Here is a 23,415-nt window from a genome sequence, read left to right as displayed (position 1 = left end):
TGGTGCATGTTGGAAAGCCAGGGAAGCTCAATGTGGGTAAGATAATCAAGGATGTGCTCCTCTGGGGCGGGACCTCTCGAGGCATACAGTGTTGCGTAATACTCCCGGAAGCTCTCCGCAACTTGTGAGTCCGGAAGCAACTCCTCACTCATTGGGGACCTCATTACAGGTGTCATCATTCTGCCTCTGCTCCGCTTTGCCAATTGCACAAGCACCGTGCCGGGGCGTGTTCCCTCACCGTACGATCTGACTATTGCATATTTACCTAAATGTTTGACTTCAGAGTCGGCCTCGTCGTGGTATTCACGCAACGTTTGAGCTAATTAATGGGCGAGGGTCTCGCTACCATCATGTAAGCGTTTCTGTTCTAGTTCCACTAGTTTGGATTCTAAAGTGCGAAGCCTGGCCCTAATCGATTTGAGGACCCCAGAATGTTTTGAGATGGTGATCCCCCTGACCTACACCTTGAACGTCTCCCATATAGTCTGAAACGAATCGACAGAGCCCACATTGATTTCAAAGAATGTCTCAAAGGCCTTCGCCAGCTCTTCTCTGAAAGAGGCATCAGGCAATGAGTATGGGGGGGAAGCGCCAGGCAAATGGCGGGATACGTCTCGCCGGAGCAACTTTCGTCAGCAATATAGGAGAGTGGTCTGAATATGTACGTGGTAGTATAGTGCAGGCCTGGATCGCCCGGGTTAGATGCGCTGTGGCAAGCTAATAGTCTATCCTGGTGTGTATGTTATGTGGGGCCGAGTAATGTGTGTAATCACCTTAGGTAGGGTGTCTCTGCCTCCACACGTCACATAAGCCCAGCCTAACCATTTGCGTCTCTAGCACTCGAGCAGAAGCCGAGGGACGACGATCGGGACCATCTGGTCTATCAATGTGTGGATGTCTGGTCATCTTTAAGTCGCCTCCCAGAGTACATCCCCTCCCGAGTGCGTTGCGACCTTTGCCGCTAATTCTGTGTAAAAGTCTGGGTGGTCATAATTGGGGCCATAGGTGTTCACTATACAGAGTTCCATGCCCCTACCACAGCACCTCGTTATCGTGTAGCGTCCGTCTCTGTCAGTCTCTAGAGGCGTCATCCTCAAGAGTGTCTTCGGGTTGACCCACGTGAGCACTCCCCTGGCGTGTGATGTAAACCCAGCTGTGTGAATATTCCCGCAAGGCCCCTGTAACGAAGTATGTGGCTGCCTGGGTGTAAATGCGTCTCCTGTAATAATGCAACATCAACGCCATGTCTCGCAAAATATTGCCACACCTTCCGGACCTTCCTGTGGTAGTTAAGACCCCGGACATTCCAGGTTATCAGTGTCCAAGTGTCCAAATTATCCCCTGGTGTGGTCATCCTATCTATGGCGGTCTGTGTGCTTGTTCCAGTAAAAATGCCTGCACAAGCATCCTAACATTGTATAGTGCCTTAGTCATGTGAGGTAACTTGCAAAAAAAGCCCTCCAACTGCAAACATTCCCCTCTGCACATCAATAGAACTCCACAGCGCCATCCCATCCCCCTCCCACTCCCACCCACGCCTGCCCATCCCCAACTAGGCAGCGAGCAACCCCTCTCCCCATCATAGCCTCCCTAGTCTCCCTGTTCCTCCCCAAAAATTCAAAACCCCTTGAAAACCAAACACAAAACCTTTTCCAAACTCAGTGGGATACACACGGGGGCAAAGGTAGCCAACAATATGCAAGCTCTCTGTAAGGTCAAATCAAAAAGCTGCCGGCCCCACCCCCATCTCCGTGAAAAAACGTTATGCGTGTAACCAAAAGTACTATCATGGAGCACTCCAAGCTGGGCAATATTACATTTGCACTCATTTCAGACACCAATAAACATCATAGTGCGCAAGCAACCATAGTGACCCGCAGACCTCAAGTATCTATAACAGCCGAACATTACTGAATGTAAGTGTAGCAGGCCATACCCGCTCTTGGGAAAAATAGTAATGTACATCTGTGATTCTTGGCTCTCCCGCTGGTGCGCACCTATGTCTAGACAGATTCCCTAGCACCCAGCTGCACAACCCCCCCGCAATCCACTGTCCAAATGACTTAAACCCTCCGATAGAGCAAAGAAGCATCTTGACCACATCCCACACCCACATCCGCGCCCCCCCCCCACCGCACCGCACAATACAATGCAAAACATGTTTCTTATCTGCAAAAGACACAGCTAGTCCTGATCATCCATTGAGCCTCCCACAGCTTCATCCGCCCTATTCGGGGAGGAGCGGCTCTCCTTCCGCCAATCCTTCAGGGCCCTCTACAGGGCCTTAGGGTCTGTAAAGATTATGGATTTCCCCTGTCTGTTTATTCTTAACTTCGCAGGATATAGCATCGCATAATCCGCACCCATTTAACGTAGCTGTCGTTTCATCTGTATAAACTGGCGCTGCGCCTCTTGCACCCACGCAGTGAAGTCTGGGAACAGGGAGAGGGTCGAGCCCTCATATTGAAGTGGCTGTTTTTCCCTCACTAGTCGTAATGCCACTTCACGGTCCCTGAAGTTGAGCAACTTGGCAATGATAGGCCTCGGGCCGAGGGAACGGTGTGCTCGTTCGACCACAAACATGGCAGAGAAGGCGGAATCGCCAAGCAGAGACTTTAGGTGATTTTGAAAGAAGATTTCGATATTTCCAGTCTGCGTGGTCCCTGGCAGACCCGTGATGCGAAGGTTGCACCGCCGATAGCAGGCCTTCAAATCCTCCGTCTTGTCCTGGAGCATCTGTATCGCTCTACTCAGTTGTATGTTGTCAGTGTCTAAGTTGATCTGGGCTTCTTCCACCTCAGTGAGCCTGCGCTCAGACATGTCCAGACGCTCCGCATGCTGGTCGAGCCTCTCTGCCATGTGGTCCTTGCGGAAGGTGAGCGCATCCATTTTGGTGCCCAATGAAGCTATTCCCCCCTGCAGGCTCTCCTCTATTGCTAATAGTAGGCCGTGGATAACTTGCTGGGGGAGTTCCTCCGTTGGCTCCCGCTCACCATGGTCTTTCCCCGACGCAGTATCGCCAGGCTTGGTGCCTTTAGGATCGAAGCACAGCTTGGTCTGTGTCCTATCAGTGCGGCCCATCCTGACCGGGCCCAGTGTTCAATCGCCTTCCGGCGCAAGCAGAGACACTCTGTGCGTTGTAGTCCAAAACTTAGCCGTGCAACTCCGAGGCCAGCAGCTGCGCCACCCGTCCGGATTGCAGACACCAACTCAAACTGGCAATTCTCTAGATCGATCTGGCCGTCTTGCAGTACTCTCCTGCCCCACGGCACCAACCAGCAGATTCGACTCGCAGCTCTTCAGGATATTGCAGTCCCCATCCAGGCCCGCCGGGGCAACACTTGGGCGCAGTACCACTTCGTAATTGGGCCTTCAAAGCATCCAGTCCCCTCAAGGATAGAACGCCAAGACCCTAATGCCTGGAGGTGGGTGAGGGGGGGTAGACTGTCACCCCCAAGGCCCCAAAAAGTCACAGGCCCTGCAACAGTGCACCAGGTTCACGCAGGGCACCTCCCAGCCGCCGTCGCAGTGCACTTATGCGTAGACAGCACTACACCGTGTCACACCACCGTCCGCGTGGCCACCGGTGCTAGCTCTCTACTCGTTCCAAGTGGGGCCACCGCGTTAGGCTCCCAGCACTGCCTAGGACTCCCACGTTGGCCCAGCCTGCCACAGCTCCAGCTCTCCACGCCCCAGACCGGGGCCCTACCTGCGCACTGGAAGCCTCAGCACCACCCTCCGCAGCCTCCACAGCAGACTCAGGGCTTTCCAAGTCGCGGGGAAGATGTGTAGGCTGCAGGACCACCAACCACGCAGCGCCGTCCTCCACCTCCCCTCTCACTCCCAGGCTTCACAGTACGTGGCGTACGGGCATGGGTGCGCAGGATGTCTCTGCCCTCCGGGCCCAGTCACAGCCCAAACCTCAATGGCTGGTGTGGCACCCCAGGGGCATGCCGTCCGGCCCCGCAGATGCCGCCCGCCGCAGGGGCGCACTCTGCAGCTCGCCTCCGGTCTCGCGGTCCGTAAGACCCGGGCGCCAGGAAACCAGTACTCCTCTGGGGCAGGGGAGGCACCGCCAGCAGGTGCGGGGTGTGGGCCTCTCCGGACTCCCCAGGCGAAAGGCAACCTATGGCGATCTCGGGCAGCCTCAGCCACACCTCCGACGTCGGCCCGCCTCCTCAGCCCAGTCCGCTGCTCACAATCGCCGAACACGCCCGCAGGCCCCAGAGACGGCAGCTCTGCCAACGGGGGGGGGGCAGCGGGTGTCAGACTCGCTCCCACCAGAGTCCGCAGGAGGTCAGCGTTGCCAGGTCGCGACCAGGTATCTTGAAATGCAGATCAACACAAAGGATAATTGTAGGATTGTTGTCGAGAAGGGGGAGCTCTAGGCTCAAGCAGCCATCTTGGTTGCGAGCTAGCGCCGCCTCAAACGTGTCCTATGCTTACAGGACGTTTCCGGATTTGTATCATTTTGCTTGCTACATCACCCTCGTCTCATTCTGGATTCTCCAATGAAAACTTAGTGGTCTGATATTTTTGGTGATGCCAGTGGGTGTCACCCTGGAAACGTATAAAGTATAATTGCTCAAAATGTTGTGAAAAAAGAGAGCAAGTACGAGCTGAGACTGACTGTGAGCTGTGAGCTGCAGGGAGAGTGAAAGGGTGGCAGCAGGCAGAGATTGGATAACCGAGGACAGAAGCAACTTGTGACGTAACACTGTGATTTGCTGCCAACCAGTGTGCTAGAGCAGTTTGAACCTTTTCGACTGAAGGGTTCACATTATGCTGCTGTGACATAGCTGTTGCAGTGACAGACTGAGACAGGCTGCTGTCTTTAATGAACTGGAACTGGTCACTTGGACCTTTTTTGAACCTTTCTTGATGGTTTGTATGACACTTGACTGATTTCCCTATCAACACATATTCTATAAGACCATAACTACGTCCGCTGAGGAAGTTTTTTTTCCTTTTGATTTCAGAGGTCTGATATGACTTCTAAACAAATAACTAAACTTAAAATCTAAACTAAATTCTGTCTCGTCAATCTTTGTGGGTAAATTATTTGATTTTGAGTCAATTAAGGTTGCTATAGATTATTTATTGACGCTAAGAAGTTAAAAATAGCAATTATCCTTTCCTGGTCCTCATTGGATGATTGTTCATCCTCTGAATATCTAGTCTCTATCAGCACAGCACAAGATCCATTGGAGGACCAAGTAAGAGTATTGGGTAGCAAGAAGTTCGAGATAAGGTTTATGAACAAAAATTATGTATGATCCAACAGGGTGATATATATTGTGAATATATTGTTTGGAGGATTCTAGATGTTACATCCTTCCCAGCTTGGGAATCGCAAATGACTACGCCACACACGGAGCTTAGCCTTAGCCTTACACGTCTTTATTCTTCTGCGTGTAACTGCTAACTTCACATTCTCAACCAGCCCTCGTTTCGTCTGTTTGTAACTGGGAACTCCACATTCTAAAACAGCCTTCATTGCATTCCATTCTAACACTTAGGTCACAGCTCTACGGAGTCCATCAGAAGCCAAAAGTGTTCCGTCATTGCTAACTCACAAGACACATCTCCCCTTCTGTTAAATGAAAAATGTAATTTTTTACAATAAATAAAAATAATAAAAAAAATGTGTGTGTGATGATATATATATATATATATATATATATATATATATATATATATATATATATATATATATATATACAAACAAATACAATAAAATCTCTTATTTTTGCCGCTTTAATTATTCAACCTGATCTTCACTGGGAACTATAACCATAAATGTCCAAGATCTGTGTTCGTGGTGGAGCGGCACAACACTCATTGGTGCTTCAGAACAAGTCTCTCCTTCAACATGTAGATCTGATGAATGATGAGTTAACCACCGAAAGCGAGAAGAGACGCTGGTAATAGATTTCCCAGGGAACTGGGCAGTTACCATGCGTCCCTTGGTAGACACCAGTTGAAAAGGTTCTGCATCAACTGGAGCATCAGATTTTCTTTTCCGCATAAATCTCCTTTCTTGAAGACTATGTTCTTCATGTTGTCTTTGGTCAGCATACACTTCAATCTTTTTTTTTAATGAACCAAGTCCTTCTCATGAGTTGCATACTCCTCTTTCGCTTTCTCAAATTGGCCCACTGAGGTATCTTGGTTGTCATTGCTCTCCCGAACATCAATGTCGCAGGATGTTCACTTGTGGTCAAGTGAGCTGTTGAACAATAAGCTCTTAAGGTTAAATTTAACACCGTTTTTAAATCAAGCCTTACATGCTGTATTGCTTTCTTTTGTGTACTCATAAAGCGCTCAACAAGTCAGTTGGCCTGCAGCCACAGAGGTGTGCTCTTCTGATGCTTTATATTCAGATGCTATAAGAAATCTTTGAACTCATGACTGTTAATATGTGGACCATTTTCAGATTTCAATATGGCTGGAACACCCCATATTGCAAAGATACCATCTAGTCTCTCAATGATTTGGTCTTAAGTGGTACATGAAAGATCCTCAATTAATGGAAATTGTGAGTATTCGTCAACTGTCACCATCAGCTCATGTCCATTGTTGAATGCACCGAAAAAGTAAATGGCTACTCTCTCACAGGCATGCTTCGAGATTTCTTACATGTTTATGGTGTGTTGAGTAATTTTTGTAGAAAGACAGTTGCATAGATGATAGGTCTTTAATTCCTTTTCAAACCGCTCATCGAGATATGGAAACCAGACTCTGTCTTGGAGAGTGCGTATTGTGGCAAGGATTCCACAATTTCCTTCGTGGGCTATTTCAATAACTTTGAGTTGCAGACTCTCTGGAATCAGGAATCTCAACCCTTGCAGTAGAACTCCTTCCTGAGCTATGGCAGTTCATCTTTGACATTTTTGTATTTTTGATATTCACCATCACAGGTGAGAGGTTGAGGGTGTTGGTTCCATGACTGATTTGTAATTCTATATTTCAACTTTAGCATAGCACTACCATGGCTTGTGACAATGATAATCTGGGTGAACGAAATGGCCACTGATGTGGGTTGGTTGAGACGCCAAAACATGTTGATGAACACAGTATGCTGGGAGAATGGGTACTAATAGTTCAGATATACTCCGACTGGCATTTTCTAACCCTACCAAGAGGGGCCTACAATAAAATTAAGTGAGAACTCTCTTAGGTAGTATCAGACTTTGCAGGATCCCAGTTGTTGCAGGGCTATGTTTTGCCCGTGAAAAATATTTTGTCTGTTCCACTATGAGTGTTGGACTGTGCCAGAGTGTTGTAACACGCCCTATGAAGAAGCATGGCACTATTTAGTGTGTGATAGCAGGTTTAATACCATTGAGGGCTTCCCGTGTTGAAGTGAGGCTGTTATGATTTTCTTCTTCATTTTCTATGATACATCCCACACCCAGCTAAGTATTGCAACTGTCCGGTCACGGAGTACATAATTACTAGTCATTGTAAAGAATGCATTAACAACCTCCCTCCAGTAGAACTGGATACCACTACAGGACCAAGATTAGGGTTGGAAGTCTGCCCCCTGTTTCCTCAAAACTTAGCCTTTCTATCCGCTTTCTTCAAGTACTCGGTTAGTTTATCTCTTATATGTGCTTGCACTTTTTCTGTATGAATGGTATTCAGGGATCCTTCTATCACTTTTAGCTCTTGTTGGACCCAAGCAACATGTGTTTGAAGTGTTTCATGATACCATTATGGTTGCCAAAACATTCCCCTCTAATTGTAACAGCAAAGACTTCCCATATGGTGTTCATACTGGATTGGTGTCACTACAACGCGGTTTTTTACAACGCATTCCGTTACATCTGAATTTTTACAACGCAGGATCCATTACATCGGATGCCATTACAACGCATGGCATTACATAGCAGATGCTATTACAACGCATGGCATTACATCGTAAGTATAGGTAAGTATACCTTTTTAAAAAAATTTTAATTAAGTTAATTTAATTAATTTAATTTAATTAATTTAATTAAAATACATTTTAAAATAGTAATTAATTTAAGTTAATAAATTAAAATCTATTTATTTAATTTTAATAAAAATTGTAATTAATTTTATTTAATTAATATAATGAAATTAATTTAATTTAAATATTTTTTAAATTGTAATTAAATTAATTAAAATAATGTATTTAATTAATTTAATTAAAAAATGTAATTAATATAATATCATTAATTTAATGTAATAAATATATTTTAATTAATTTATAAATGGTAAATATAATTTAATTAGCCCTAAACACAAACCTACCCCTGAACCCTAAAATACCCCTGTACCCCAAAACCCAAACCCAGCCCTAAAACCTAAAAATACCCCTGTACCCCAAAACCCAAACCCTGCCCTGAAACCTAAAAACACCCCTGTACCCCAAAACCCAAACCCTGCCCTAAAACCTAAAAACACCCCGGTACCCCAAAACCCAAACCCTGCCCTTAAACCTAAAAATACCCCTGTACCCCAAAACCCAAACCCTGCCCTAAAACCTAAAAATACCCCTGTACCCCAAAACCCAAACCCAACCCTAAAACCTAAAAATACCCCTGTACCCCAAAACCCAAACCCAGCCCTAAAACCTAAAAATACCCCTGTACCCCAAAACCCAAACCCAGCCCTAAAACCTAAAAATACCCCTGTACCCCAAAACCCAAACCCTGCCCTAAAACCTAAAAATACCCCTGTACCCCAAAACCCAAACCCAGCCCTAAAACCTAAAAAATACCCCTGTACCCCATAACCCAAACCCTGCCCTAAAACCTAAAAATACCCCTGTACCCCAAAACCCAAACCCAGCCCTAAAACCTAAAAATACCCCTGTACCCCAAATCCCAAACCCAGCCCTAAAACCTAAAAATACCCCTGTACCCCAAAACCCAAACACTGCCCTAAAACCTAAAAATACCCCTGTACCCCAAAACCCAAACCCAGCCCTAAAACCTAAAAATACCCAAACACCCCAAAACATATACCTCAGTACCCCAAAACATATACTCCTATACTCATGGCTTATTTTAAAAATTACTTAAATTAATATATTTAATTTATAATATTAAAAAACATAAATAAATATATTTATTTATAATTAATAATAATTAAATTAATTATATAATATTAAATAAAATAAAAAAAATTATATACTTACCAATACTTACGATGTAATGGTATGCGTTGTAATAGCATCTGCTATGTAATATCCTGCGTTGTAATGGCATCCGATGTAATGGAACCAGCGTTGTAAAAGCTGTGCTGTAACAGCATTCCGATGTAAAAACTGCGATGTAACAGTAACATACCGTTCATACTATCCGCTGACCCTCTTTACCAGGAAGCAGTGCTGTATATCATTCAGCAATTCTTCTGCGAAGAGTTTACTGTCTCCCAAAAGGGTACCTCCAATGTACTTTAAAGGCTCAAGAACAGAAGACATAACAAATCAAACATCACAAATAATTCCCACTAGCCTATATAATTCTTGCAACAAAGAAAACATCCTTAATCACTACTGACCTACCAATTTCTTCAACATTGTTTTTTATTACATTAGCTACAATTTATCTAAAAGCATTTATACACTTGACATAAAAGCATCATAGATCTATACATCCAATATTATTGCTTCTTTTCTTCTTACAATAAAAACACCCTATTTCATCTTGGCATTTTAATTCCCACGAACTACAACTAAACAAACCCCAAGCAATTCTCACATCTATACTAAGCACAGGCATTCACACCCTCTTGTAAAACCGTTCCCTCCACCCGGGATATCTTCTTAATAACACAACATGGAGACCCCCTTTTTAATCTTCCTTCGCTTTATTTTAGCCAAGGGACTTTGTTGATGACCGAAGCACATTTTAGTGGCATAGATGATTGATAACCACCTTCTTCAGGACCTCTCATTTAGTAGTTTTTACCTCAAAAATACATGGTGTTTGCTCTAAGCAAAGAATTTTTGTTTTGTTTTTTTCTACAGGGGTAGGACAGAATAATATCAAACTGTTCCTAATTTCATAGAATGACTAATAGTGTCAATGATTCCCCCAAGTTGCTCCAGGTACAGTGTTTCTTATAAATCATTACCATGTGACTAGACAGACTACAATACCTTAGACACCGATGCGCTATATATATCCAGGCATAGATTTCCCAAGAGAAAGTATTTCCCCATTTGCATTACAATATCCCAGATATGTCTTACATGCTAATACAACATGCTAGACGTACCGATAACAGAGCTCTATAGTCCCTGTACATGGCATATATCATCAGGTGGTCACAGGCTTCAGACTTTGCCAGTGATACTCGCCTCCCTCCTGTCCAGTGGGGGTATATAGAATATTATGCCTACAAGGGCCTCCTACAAATAGGGATGCCCACAAAATGCCTTAGATAAAATCGTATTCAAATAGTTCCAGAGATGACCTCAATAGCCTTTTCCATAAAACTATTTACCACATTAGAGATTCAAAACATATGCCGACTTCTTCCAATTCCTTAAGCGATGCCACCATTGGAGTTAGGCAGGGACTTCTGGGAGATAAATTTACCTCATGAGCACCCAGGTAGCCTTTTAATAATGGGTACCCACAGTATAGATAAAAACATATGTTTGGAGTTGATGGGGTATAAGGACCCTACACCCTTTCTAGTAGCAACAAGTTGCAGCCTTTTTATTTTTGCATAGCCTACAATGGATCCCTGGCTTTCATTAGGATTAGAAAAAATGCCCTGGAAATAGTATTGTTTTTTAACAGTCTGCTGTCTTTTCCCAGTTGTCTCAGGACAAACAAAATAAAATGTAAATCATGTAATGGGTCTACTTGCCCTCAGGTTCTTGCATAAGTAAATGTTCCTGTAAAACACATTAAATATATTAATGTGGGTACATAACATTGTTGGCCATCAGCCCCACACAAGGCATTGCTAGTTGAATGGACACACATAGAACAGCACATACGCATGCAGGTAAATGCAATGTTGCATCCGGATTAGATTGTACATGCATTTTATGCATAACACCATCCATGCATAATATCAAAAATTAAGTGGAATCACTCTATGTATGTTACTGCACACTGCACAGCAAGACACAAATGGTGAAAAAACGTCAGTGTTGTCACTGTCTTACCCTATTGTAGGAAAATGTTGTGTGACATAAGAAGAGCGGGGAAATGCCCTTGTTGTCTCACAGTCCCGAAGAGTGCCGCCATGTCTCCTTTCAACAACCAAATGCACCCCAGTCTCTTCTTGTCTGCCTGTAAACTAGTAGAAGACAGACCTTCTTAAGTGCATTTGGCACGTAATCGATCCAACAGGTGGCAGTATCTTCAGTGTGTTTCATGACGTCACATCTGTGCCCTCATGAGAACAGTGGTTCTGTTCAATAATAAGTGCTCCCTGAAATATAGTTCAGCCCATCCTAGTTTATAGGGACCAGAGTGAGACCTGATGATGAAAACTGCTACTAATCGACCTGGTGAGGGTCTTTGACAAAACCTGGAGAGGTTACCATTGGGTGCCTTCCATTGTTTTCCATTGCGATACCAATTGGAAGTCTTGTTGACCATAGATTGTAGGATACCTTTTGTAGGAAGCCAGACAGAAAAATGTACACAGTGACTAACTTGCACTCCTTGATCAATTCATGATTTCAAACAACTTGTGATTGTTGTACAAGCCATAAGGGTACAATCATTCACAGACATTCACACTCTTTGTTTCCCACCAGGTCGGCACACTGAGGTGCATCAGATGGTTGGAAACTACATGTGGGATCCAAAGACAAACACATCCTTTGATATTGGTGCTAATAAAGACAGCCTGCTCCCTATGTGGTGGGACGGATCAGAGCCTCTATGGGTGACCATGAGAAAGGAACAAAAGAAAGTCTTCATGTATTACTGGCCTGGTAAGGTTCCAAATGTGCCTTTTCTCATTCTAAAATTATTGCTGTATAGATGTATTTATTAATGCAGGTGTTGTGTTGAGTGCTATCCATCAACTTGAAGGGTACAGAGATTCTTCCTGTATAGACACCCCTTCAAATACACCGCCACCAATTTTGGGACCGTTCCCTCTCTTTTTCCCACACTCGAAAGTGATTTACACCTAAAGTTTACAGGAGTCCATCTCCAACCTTACACAGGGTAGTGTAATGGTGTGGGGCCGTAGGCCCCTATGTAGTATTAGTAATGACACAGACACCACATTGTACTTGGTTGAACTGGCCCAGGGCACGTGCGCCCAGTCCCTTTTATTATCAGGGTCACATGTCCTGTGATGCCTGTGCTGGATGGGTGTGGGGTAGAGTGTAAGCCAGCCCACTGGGTGTGGCCGGTACATAGAAACACTAGATCAGTGACCAGCAGGTCACTACAGGTGTGAATGGTTCTTTTTGGAGTTTATGAATGATTAAAGAAATACACATTTTGGGGTGTTTCACTAATGTTGACTATGGAAAACCCACTTCTTGCCATTCCCTGCCCTCAGAGCAGATTTACTTCCACCTAATGTTATGCCACAACGATCGCATTATGAAAGCTTCTTTATAACTAAGGTTCCCGGTTTTATGGAATTTATATTTTTGTCATTTCCATCTGTATTTATCCATGTTTATTTTTTGCTAATTTTACCAGTATTCATCCATATTTGTTTTTTGGGTTTGTGAAAAAATGAAGCTGAAATGTGTATATTTCTGCATTTATTTAACAAGTTAACGTACACTCGTGCCTAAACGCCTGACCGGTTTCATTGATATATATTTAGACACACTCCGGTGATAAAATATGCACTCATAAGAAAGCATGCAAATTTTAGTATCAAGGTTGTGCAAATCTACTGCTGTTTAAGGCTCTTTAATAAATGTCCTTTATTTTTTTAACCCCCTTGCCTGTCAATCCGCACAGCTATTGGCCTGGCAGTCATGACTGATGTCATTTAGAATCACTCAAAAGCAACCCAATTTCCGATTTTATCCACATTTAAAAATAAATCGAGACAGGAAAATAAATGTTTTTCTGTCTGTATTTATCTGTAAAAATCAGTAAAAACGGAAAACAGGGAGACTTATTTATGACTGTATACTTAACCGCCCCATTCTCTCGGCCAAATAACTTAAAGTGAGCGCTAAAATCTATTTGAATTTCATACAAGATTCAGAACCAATGTTTAGCAGAGAAACAGCAGCCTGCTGCTCCTGTCTGCAAGTCCTCATATAAGCTGTGTAGGCTGGATGTGCCTTCAACAGGCAAAGACAATTACAGCTCAGTCTCGAAGCAGACCTTCACGTGCTGTGGGCTTGCCCACGCCTCACAACCTATCGGCAGCGTGTAACGACTCAACTATCCGCATGTGCGGGACGCACGGTACCCCACACGTGGGAGACCTGTATCCTGGGTCTATTTCGTAGGAGTAAGGGGCAGAAGGTCACTTCTTGCTTTCTTGATGTAGGGCTGCTGATGGATAAACACCTAATCAGCGGGCGCTGGAGGTCACCTGAGCCTCCTCCTTGGCTAATCTGGAAACAATCGCTCTTGGTATGGGTTCAAGCTGAAAGCAGCGCGCTACAGAAGGAAAACACCCTGGAACTCCGCAAGTTCTCTATTGCTGCTAACTGGGACTCTATCCCCCAAAATTCATGAAGAACACATTTTGCGATTCCTTAATAGCGAAAAATACCGATTTGCTATTAAGGAATAGCAAAATGCTATTCATCAAGAAATCCTTTCAAAAATAGCGATTTCTAATAATTCCTTAATTGCGACTCGCAAATTGCGAGTCGCAACTAAGGAATATCTCCCCATTCATTCCTATGGGCCTAGAGGCCCATAGGAATGAATGGGAAGACCATCTCAATTTGCTAATCGCAATTAGCGATTTGCAAATTGAGATTGCAATTTCAAGGATGCAGGGGTGTCCAAAGGACACCCTGTTGCACCTTTGAAATTGATGTGTGCACATATGTTACGCACACACATGCCCTTAGGGCATGTGTGTGCGCAACATGAAACTTTGAAAAATGCACTTTAGTGCATTTTTCAAAGTTTTTGCTATTTACCATGTAGTTTAACTTTGCGGTAAATAGCGGCCCCAGATTGCGAATTCGCAATTTTTAACTGGTTTAGATTCCTTAAATGCAATTCATTGCAATTTAGCGATTTCTATAATTGCGATTTTTGCATTTGGGACGATGAATCCCAAATGCAAAAATAGCACTCGCAAAGAGCCAGATTCTCAGAATCTGGCCCTTAGCGAGCCGAATTTACTTTGATGAATCTGGCTGTATATTACAGGATTTCCATAATGAACAGCACCCTGACAAACCACTCAACTACCATGGATGGAACAGGAGCGTGATGGGGTGGTCGCACCACGCTTTCCCCTTACACAGCCCAGAATTATTGGGTTCACTGAAGGGTGGTGTGCATGCTGTTGTTTCCTTTTTGGGAATTGGGAGAGACGAAATAGGCCGGGAAGACCGGAGTTGGGCAGAGCTATCCCCCTAGTTTTTGTCCTCCCTCCCCGCCCCCCCCCCCCCCACCTCTATCCATCCACCTAATTTCCTCTCTGATTACTATTGTTGATGCTCTCATTGTTTCTTTTCGTACACACCAATCACACATACATTAGGCCCCGTATTGGGAACCATATGAGCTCCAAATAATGGCTCCTACATCTTGTGCTCCCACGCATGCTCACTGTGGCACATGCCACTTGGATACCAAGCGTACTTTGTATCATTTTGATAACCTAACGTGTTTTTTCTCATGCAATATTGATGTATCTTTGGCAAAATAGAAGTACTGAAATATAAAACCCTTTTCCTGTTTATGCCCCTTTTTAAAAATCAATAAACAGATTCAAACAAAAAAATGACACTCCGGATATGAAATTCCTCTCTAGTTCATAATGCTCTGTTTGTGTTTATATAGTCTGCCTGAACATCGTGGAAGCTTTTCAAAATAAACAATTAGTAGTGAAGCCTTTCAGTTACTTACATTCTGCTTAGCCTTGATTATTGTTTGAAAACAATAAGTGAAAGTCAAGATATCAATTTCCTTGAAGCCGTGATCAACCTTTAAAAACAATCACTGGAAAGACCGCCCAATCCAGTTAGAAACAAACACGAATATATTCAAGCAAGCTTAATTATCACATTGTAATGAATAACAACATTAATAGATGTGCGTTTATATATAAAATATATGATTATTATAGCATCCAGGGAAGAATAATAACGTCTTTGCTATGTGTATATATATATATATATATATATATATATATATATATATATACACACACAAACAAAAATAAATTAGAAACACTAGTCTATTATATATTATTTCATTTTTCAGTTATTGTGGCTCTGAAAAAAAGCTCAAAAACAAATTAAAAAAAGATTGAAAGGTGCAAAGCTGATTAAAATTGCTTTATGTAAACAAAAAAATTGCAGTTTTTGATTGTTTAGTTTAGTGTCACTTTATGAGAACAATGCTGATTTGTCTGTGATGATATGGAAGAGACCAAACATTTCTAAAGTTTGATAAAATGCATTCATTTCTCCAGTTGAAGATGATGGTGAAGTTGACATAAGTCTCTTAAAAAACTGAGGCTCTTGAAACCACAAGTGAAAATTGTGTCATTGGCAATGTCAAAGCTGAAGTGTTCTGCAGACCGACACTAATTGAATTTGAAAACTCAGATATTGTCCATGTTAAGAGTGAATTCGAAGCATTTTGCATGAAAACAATTGAATCTGAAAATGCAGATACTGTTGCTAGTCTGATGCCTACCGGAGTAGGTATAGATGGTGATGACTAAGGTGATGACATTGATGGATTGCCATACAAAATGCACCAACTTCCTCTTATAACAGTATTGCAAAACTTCCATTCTGCTTTGGGGTCCATTGCCGATATTTCCCCAAAGTAGAAAACAATACATGTCTGAAAATAAATAGTTTGCTGGATATACACAGTTGCGGCCGGCATTAATCGCGGGTGGGGGAGGTCGTGCAGGGGGGTGCGCTGGGGTGGGGGGGTAATACATTGTTAAAACTTACCTGTCCTCAGGTCCCGCTTTTGCCTGCTCTCCTGCCTCAGACAGGAACAGGAGGCAGGCAGCCTACCTCCCCTCCCCTAAGCCAGTCCCAATGCTGCAATGGCAGCCTTCGATTGTCCGGGACGCCCACCAGCCAGGCACCTATGGGGAGGCCATTTCCTCCATGCAGCCAACATGGAGAAAGGGAGAGTGCGCATGACTGGTCTGGTTGGCCCCAGAGGACGACCAAACAGTCAGCGCCTTCAGCAGAGGGCACGCCACTCCTCCCCTGCCCTAGAGCAGACCCACCCACCTGCCTGCCCTCAACCAAACCCTTCTGCTTTCTCGCAGCACGAGAAGCAGAAACATAAAATGGTAGTTTTACCATTTTTTGTTTCTTCTTCTCGCACTGCGAGAAAGCAGTGGGGTGACGCTCCTCCGTCCGAATGGAGGAGCCGCCCCTGGATATACACAAACCCGACAAACCTTTGTGCGAAAGGAGACCGTGTCTATCTTCTGTGTCAGTATGTACTGCTCATCACAGTTCAAGTTCCAGTTTAGGTTCCATCAAAAATGTTACGTTGCTAATCATATACTAAATATTCCAGCCTACCATGGGTGCTGCTCAAATAGCCAAGTGTAATGCTCTTAATTCGAGCCTGCCAGGTGTGATTATTGAATGATTAAAATGGACAGTGCTGCTCGCTGTGGTAGTAAAGAGGCTTACATGCCAATAAGCTGCTTAACATTCCAAGGTTGCTCTTCCTTTTCTTCCACTGTTGCATGTGTCTTATCATTCAGTTTCAGGCCTTGCATGTTAGTGGTATTTCTTACTATCCACATGTAACCATACTATTGTCATGCCAGAATCCATATAACTCTATATGCAAATCAACCTATTCATGGCACAATCCAAATTCCCTAGTATGCACAGCAATTGTGTCGTCCAAATGTACATTTCTATGGGATATAACCAGTATTCAAATGCAGCCGTCTATGTTGAGTTGGTTTTACAGCACCATCATCCTGCCAGAATCCACAGTGCCCAGGTATGTCCAGTAGCTCTGTGGGATCAAGAGATGAAATATATCCCATGTATGTAAACTCTATTGACAGGATTCTACCAAACTCAACTTCTTCACCCTCTCCTTCTCATTCTCCGACTAACAGATGATGGGTTTACAATGACTATCAAATGATGTAGCTGCATGCAATTGCACCTTCAGGGCCCATCCACTAAGCACCCAGAGCACCAGCAAGTTAGTATACCACTGAAGACATAGACATGAGTCTGAACATCCTTCTCCCACTGTGGTGGTTTGTTGTTGCTGCCTCAGTGATGCCAATGGGGCTTCCAACTCCAGGCTTCCACTTGAATCGCCTATTGATAACATGTTCTCGCAAGCCTGGTAGCACTATTTGAAAGGTCACCTATTGTGTGGAATGAAAAACAAGTTTTAATCCACGGGAGTTTGCATGCAGGGGGCTAGAAGGAGGTTATGGACACTTTCAGGGCTGGATCGAGACCTAAAAGGTGCCCCATAACTTACAGCATGCTGGGAAATGCCAGATGCCCGAATGGCAGTCTGGCCCTGCATTCAGATTCCCCTGTCATAGTATACCATTTGTCCATGAATGAATAATAGAACATCAAGATCTGCCGCAGATAATGTATGGGGACAATCACTGATGTGGTTGTGAACATCACAGTGGGTGCCATAATGTTTGGTGGGAATATCACATGGGTCTTTGTTTTCTAAGAAAGGACAGAACTCATTCTACCTCATGAATATCTGATTATGAGTATACTAGTGAAAGGGATCTGTGTCATGATTGTGAGCAGTATATGTTCATTATAACTTTAGTACCCAGTGTTGCTACTTTGTATTCATTGCTAATACTTTCTATGCTTATTGTGTTGTGTTATGTCTACCGGTTTAATTAGTTGTTTACTTTGTGTATATTCTTAAATTATGTTATTGAAGTGTTCTTTTAAATTTGAAACAACCCTGGGTGGGCATATTGGCTTTACTAAAATCATGATAAGTATGTTATACTAGGTGGCCTGGCATTCTGGCTGACAGGACGTGATCTTTTGAGCTCCTGGACAGCCAGCATGTAAAATCCTGAAACATCCTGCTTAAACTACGCATAAATTGGGTGAATTGGCACAGCACCATTAGGACTGACCTGGGTGCAGCGGGATTTAGTGGGAGGATGCCACTGCTCGTTCCTGCACGCGTTAAATGACTCTGCCCGTGATCGGGACTGGATAGGAGCCTACACTGCAGTATGTGGCGGCCCACTGACCCTGTAGATGAAGGGAGTGGAGATCTCCTCCCGTACCTGATGCACGGTGGCAGACCATTCGGCCCCAGTGATCCTACAGGGGGACTGGCGTTTGGCGTCAAGGTGTAGTCTCCAAACTGGGGTGGGCAGTGCCGGACTGGCCGTAGAGGGCACCAGGTATTTTCCCAGTGGGCCGGAAGGGTGGGGGCTGGTTTTGAACCGATGGGGGCGTTTTTTTGTATAGAGAACCGGTTTCGCAGCAGTGCTGCAATATCTGCCCCCTGTACCAAAATCGGCAGCAGTGTTTCCCACCAGCACCCCCTTACCCCTCCCCACCCGCGGCCAGGCAGACTTAATTGTCAGGGCCGGTTTGCGGTTCCAGTCCGGCCCTGGGAGCGGGGCTGTTTGCCCACACCGGCCAGAGCTTTAGAACCAGAGGCCCTGCCCTATTGCCACCGGCCTGCTGCTTCTGGTGGTGCCCCTGTTGTGAGGAGGCTAGAGGGGTGAGAGCCGCTTTGTGTCCCAGGGCAGCCGACGGTGCCCAGTGTGACGGTGTTGGTGAGCACACAAACCGAGATGGACAAGGAAGCCTGCCTTCTCACTGGAGTGCCTGGGGTCCCATCTGGAGAACCTGCACCCGCCGCATCAACTGCTCACAGGTCACAGCGCCTTGCGGGCAGTTGAAAGTCACCCAGTTACCCGACCGGACAGTCTGAGGTAAGGTGGGAATGGCCTCCTTAGCGGGGCCTAGACCCTCTGTAGCTCCGCTCCCTTGGTGGGACAAGTTGTGGGCCGCATAATCCTGGAGACTGCTGTTTGCTCCCATCAGAAGCCCCCACCACACTACTGCATGCAGCTGAACTGGGTCCCTGGGGGCCCTGTAATTTAGGAACCCGTCCAGCCTCCATTGTGGCTCAAAGGGGCCGGGCCCCGGTTGGGTGCTGCTTGCAGGCAGCCGCGCCCCATAGAGCAGTAGGTGGGCCCTCAGCACAATGTCCAGAGACCCCCATCAGCTCCCTTCTGCTAAGGGACACAGCAAAGGGACATACTGCACATGGTTCTGTGCCTGCTCACCTTTGGGGCCCCTGCATTGCTATAGCTGGAGGCTGGTCCGATCTCTTGGGGGGATTGCCGGTTGGGAACCTGCCCAGCTTCCACTGTGGCCCATGGTGACAGGGGCCTAGTGTCTTCCTTGAAGCCTGTGACGTGGGATTTAGGGCCTGGACTACAGTGGCCTGCCCTACGCACAGGGGCACTTCCTAACGCACCCTGCCAGGGGGCACAGGTCAGAATCCCTCAGGATGGTACTGCATCTTGACTGTCCTTCTCCACCATCGCTCTTAAAAAAACACAGTAGGTGATTAAGGGCGGCAGTCGCAGCGCTGTGGGAGCCCCCACCAAGAATATGCAAGGTGGGGGCCAGGCTTTAGTGGCCCGGTGCCATGCCAGCTCTGCGATCTTGAGGGCTAGGGGGTGGCTCTAGCCAGGTGCTCCAGGAGGCCCTGTCTGCAGGAGAAATAAGTGACACCAGCGTCAAGAAGTGGTTTTCCCCCAAGATGCATCATGGGTAAGGACAAGTCGGCAAACACTATTACCCAATATACTAACCTGCCCCACCCTACTCAACGAATAATAAGGCAAACGGGCATGATGGATGCAGGGGACACATAGGATGGTGGTGCAGAGCCCTCTAGGACAGAACTGTGGCTACAATACAAGCTCCTGGACTGCACCGGAACACAAAATTGAGACAATTGACGTTAGCCTCCTGTGAGCTGATCTCAGGAAAGTCACCGTTAAAGTCACAGCTGCCAAGGCTAACCCTGCCGAATTGCAGGGGGAAGTGTTTGCCCCTAACTGTCAAATGGCCAGATGTCCACCTACATGAGGGAGTTGGAACTGAGAGTCGAAGACGCGTAGGGCCACTCCTGGCTTAGTATTATACGTGTCCTGGGGTTCCCCAAGAGAGTAGAGGGAGGCTCTACTGAGAATTTTATAGAGGATAGGGTACTGTCTGAACTCCAGCCATGAGCATTGCCAGACTTTTAGTAAGTGCAGCGAGTTCCCAGAGCGTTGGGGAGACACCTACCAAACAGGGCTTCACCGAGAGCCATTATAGCCAAAATCCTCAAGTACCGTGGCAGGGACCGTATCCTCCGAGCGGACCATGAATGGCTACCTCCACTCTTATAAAGTAGTAGGATAGCCTTCTACTCAGACTATACAACACAGGTGCAGGAGCAGCGTAAATCCTTTTTTAGTGTGAAGCAAAAACTAAAAACACTGCAGCTCCGATAGATATGCTGCTGTATCTAGCGAAATTGAAAGTCCTTGCATAACGGAAGGCCTATTTCTTCAACCGCCTAGAGGAGGTGTTTGGAAAGGCTAGAAATAAGAGGTGCCATCTCTCAGGTTTGCTACCTGCAGTGGAATTGGGGATCCCGTGCCACATGGTGGACCCCACGACCTCCACTCAGCCAGAGATAACCCCAAAACCACTCCGCTGGGCTCACGGAGGATCACGAATATTAAAGACGGTACCATACAGCTCAGTACCAAGGCGTCAAAAGACCTGGAGCAGGAGGGTGATATACAACCATCAGCTGATGGAACAGGGACTGGGGCATCGAACCCCATGTTGGACTTTGTGCCTGATACTTCGGTTTCCCTGTAGGTGGGGACTGGTGATGCTTGAATATGTGATGGGATCCCCGCTGTTGTAAGGCTGCGTGGCTGGGACTGGCCAGGCAAGTACCCAGTGGGATTCAGAGTTCACTTGGAATAACTGTGAAGATCGCACATTGTCTGCTCTGTATACTGGTACATCCGTATCTCTTGTTGCGCTGTCTGCAGGAATTTGATCTAATGAAACACAGGCTATTGCTGGAGATATGTGAGAATGCAGTCTGAGTGTGCATTGCGTTGAGTTGAACAGATTGAGTTACGAAGCAGATTGAATTACGATGCAGGCAAAGGTTATGGCTAGCCGGGATGTTGGTTGAAGATTTAATTCGCCAGTCCCAGTTGGATCGGTTGGATGATGTCTAAGTCCTAGCACATGTGCAGGGTGGGCATAGATAGTCGACTGGTTGCAATATTTTTTTCTGGAGGTGCGTGGGGGTGTATTGTTTGTACTGTTTGCATTGCTTGTTTGACTTAGCAGTTTCTCAGCAGTGAGATGGAGTTGCATGAGTGAGAGGGAGGTACACACTACCATGCGGGGTATAGGATGGGGGTGAATGTAGGCTCCTAATCTGGAACGTCCGGGCACTGGAAACTTGCATCAAATGCTGCAGAGTACTCACCTTTCTCAAATGCCATAACATAGGCACAGCATGCCTGCAATAAACACATCTAGATAACGTGGGTGCTTCCAGGCTGGCCCAGAAATGGTGGGTATCATTCATCCGATTCTACTTATGCTAGAGGTGCACGAATATGGATATCCCCAGCGTTTTTTTCTCATTCACATACATGGAGGCAGATGAGGGGGTGGATATGTCCTGATCCAGGGTGCTTTAGATGGACAAGACCTAAAGATTCTGATTATGTATGCCTCCAATACTGATGACCCCGTGTTCTTTTTTTAGTTGTTGTATTATACAGGACCTGATCACGCAAGAGGTCCATTTGCCCCATACTGTGGCTAGGGGACTTCAATTGTATATTGGACCCAGACCTAGATGGAACCCCAGCCAGGCCAGGAACGAAACCTTCAAATAGGTGCAGTGCTCCAGAAGGTCATGACCATCATTGGACTGGTGGATGGATGACCCCTTACAGCACAGCATCCTGTGCAGATGGTATACACACGCCACTCTGTAACCCATAACACATATAGGAGACTAGACCGGGTATTGGCAGGGTAGAACCATATGTCCTCTGGTTCTAATCCAGAGGACATCGGAATAACCTATCTGGCATGTTTGTCGGTTCATTCTCCTGTCAGTTATCCTGTGGCTATGGGAGGCACACCGCAAGGACTGAGGTCCTGACGGATGACTGCAGATATCCTTGAGGATCCAGTGGGATGTGAGGCACTCTCATAGTCCTTGACAGGCTATTTTGAATTGAACTGGGGCTTCACCGGGAGTAGATCCACGGAATGGGAGGCACTTAATGTGGTACTGAAGGGCACCTGCATGGGACTGCCTTGCGGTGTACAGTGACAACTGCAGGTCGAGTTAAACACTTGCTAAAGTGCTGACTGAGCATCCATGTATTTCGGCACACTCCAGGATGGGCACCAGATACAGGGGGTGCATAACCGACATTTGGAAGCCTCACTAAAAGTACACCCTGAAGCAATATCGGCAAAATCTGCATAGTTAGGACAACAAGTCTGGGTGTCTTCTTGCCTGGATCCTCCGTAGGCAACATACCCTGCCACTGATGACACATCTGTCCATGCCATGCGGTGACGCCGTTGGTGGATGGATGGCTCAAAATTGCCTGAAACTTAACTCCAGCAAAACAGAGGTCATGCTGTTTGGCAACAACCCCAACTTCTGGACCCTCAATTGTAGGCCCGAGGTATCAGGTCCGCTCCCCACGCCGATAAGGAAAGTGAAGAACTTTGGAATAGGGATAGACGACAAACCCCCTTTTTTCTCCCCTTGCCTCCGTAGTCGTTACCCCGATAGACCTCTTACTGGTATTGGGATTGCACTGGGAGACGACGCAGTTCAGGTACCTTGGGACTAGGCGCACAGTCTCAAGTCTAATTCTAATGTTGCAACTACGACTGAATATAGATATGGTCTTCGATGCATTGAGGTAATCTGTGACTTTCTGGATTATATTGCGCCTCTCCCTGATGAGATAGCACTGTGGATTAACATGGAGGCTGTGAGGTTCCAATGACAATATGGGAGCTGAGCATAACTGAGCTAACCTGCAGAGGCCCCTTTCCATGTCACAGATACACTGGAGAAGAGGCCCGTCCGGCGCCCTAAAGGGTCTGATCACCCTGCTTTTCTCCCTGGCCCCCAAGACTTGGTGACAGACTCCCAGGCCACAGGCATCAACTTGAAGGGCAGTGACGTGACTCCACTGAAA

The 23,415-nt window shown here is 45.6% G+C and overlaps 1 protein-coding gene across 1 annotated transcript in view; it reads left to right on the top strand.

Moving 5' to 3' along the window:
* Positions 1 to 23,415, top strand: part of ENPP6 (ectonucleotide pyrophosphatase/phosphodiesterase 6) — a 335,439-nt gene that overhangs the window by 69,976 nt on the left and 242,048 nt on the right. The window contains exon 2 of the mRNA XM_086962479.1: positions 11,759 to 11,938. Coding sequence (XP_086818605.1) covers positions 11,759 to 11,938 — 180 coding nt within the window. The remainder of the gene's footprint in view (positions 1 to 11,758; positions 11,939 to 23,415) is intronic.

Source organism: Lissotriton vulgaris, chromosome 3_1, assembly GCF_964263255.1.
Source record: "Lissotriton vulgaris chromosome 3_1, aLisVul1.2, whole genome shotgun sequence".
Taxonomy (NCBI): domain Eukaryota; kingdom Metazoa; phylum Chordata; class Amphibia; order Caudata; family Salamandridae; genus Lissotriton; species Lissotriton vulgaris.
This window is presented reverse-complemented; position numbering and strand designations above follow the sequence as displayed.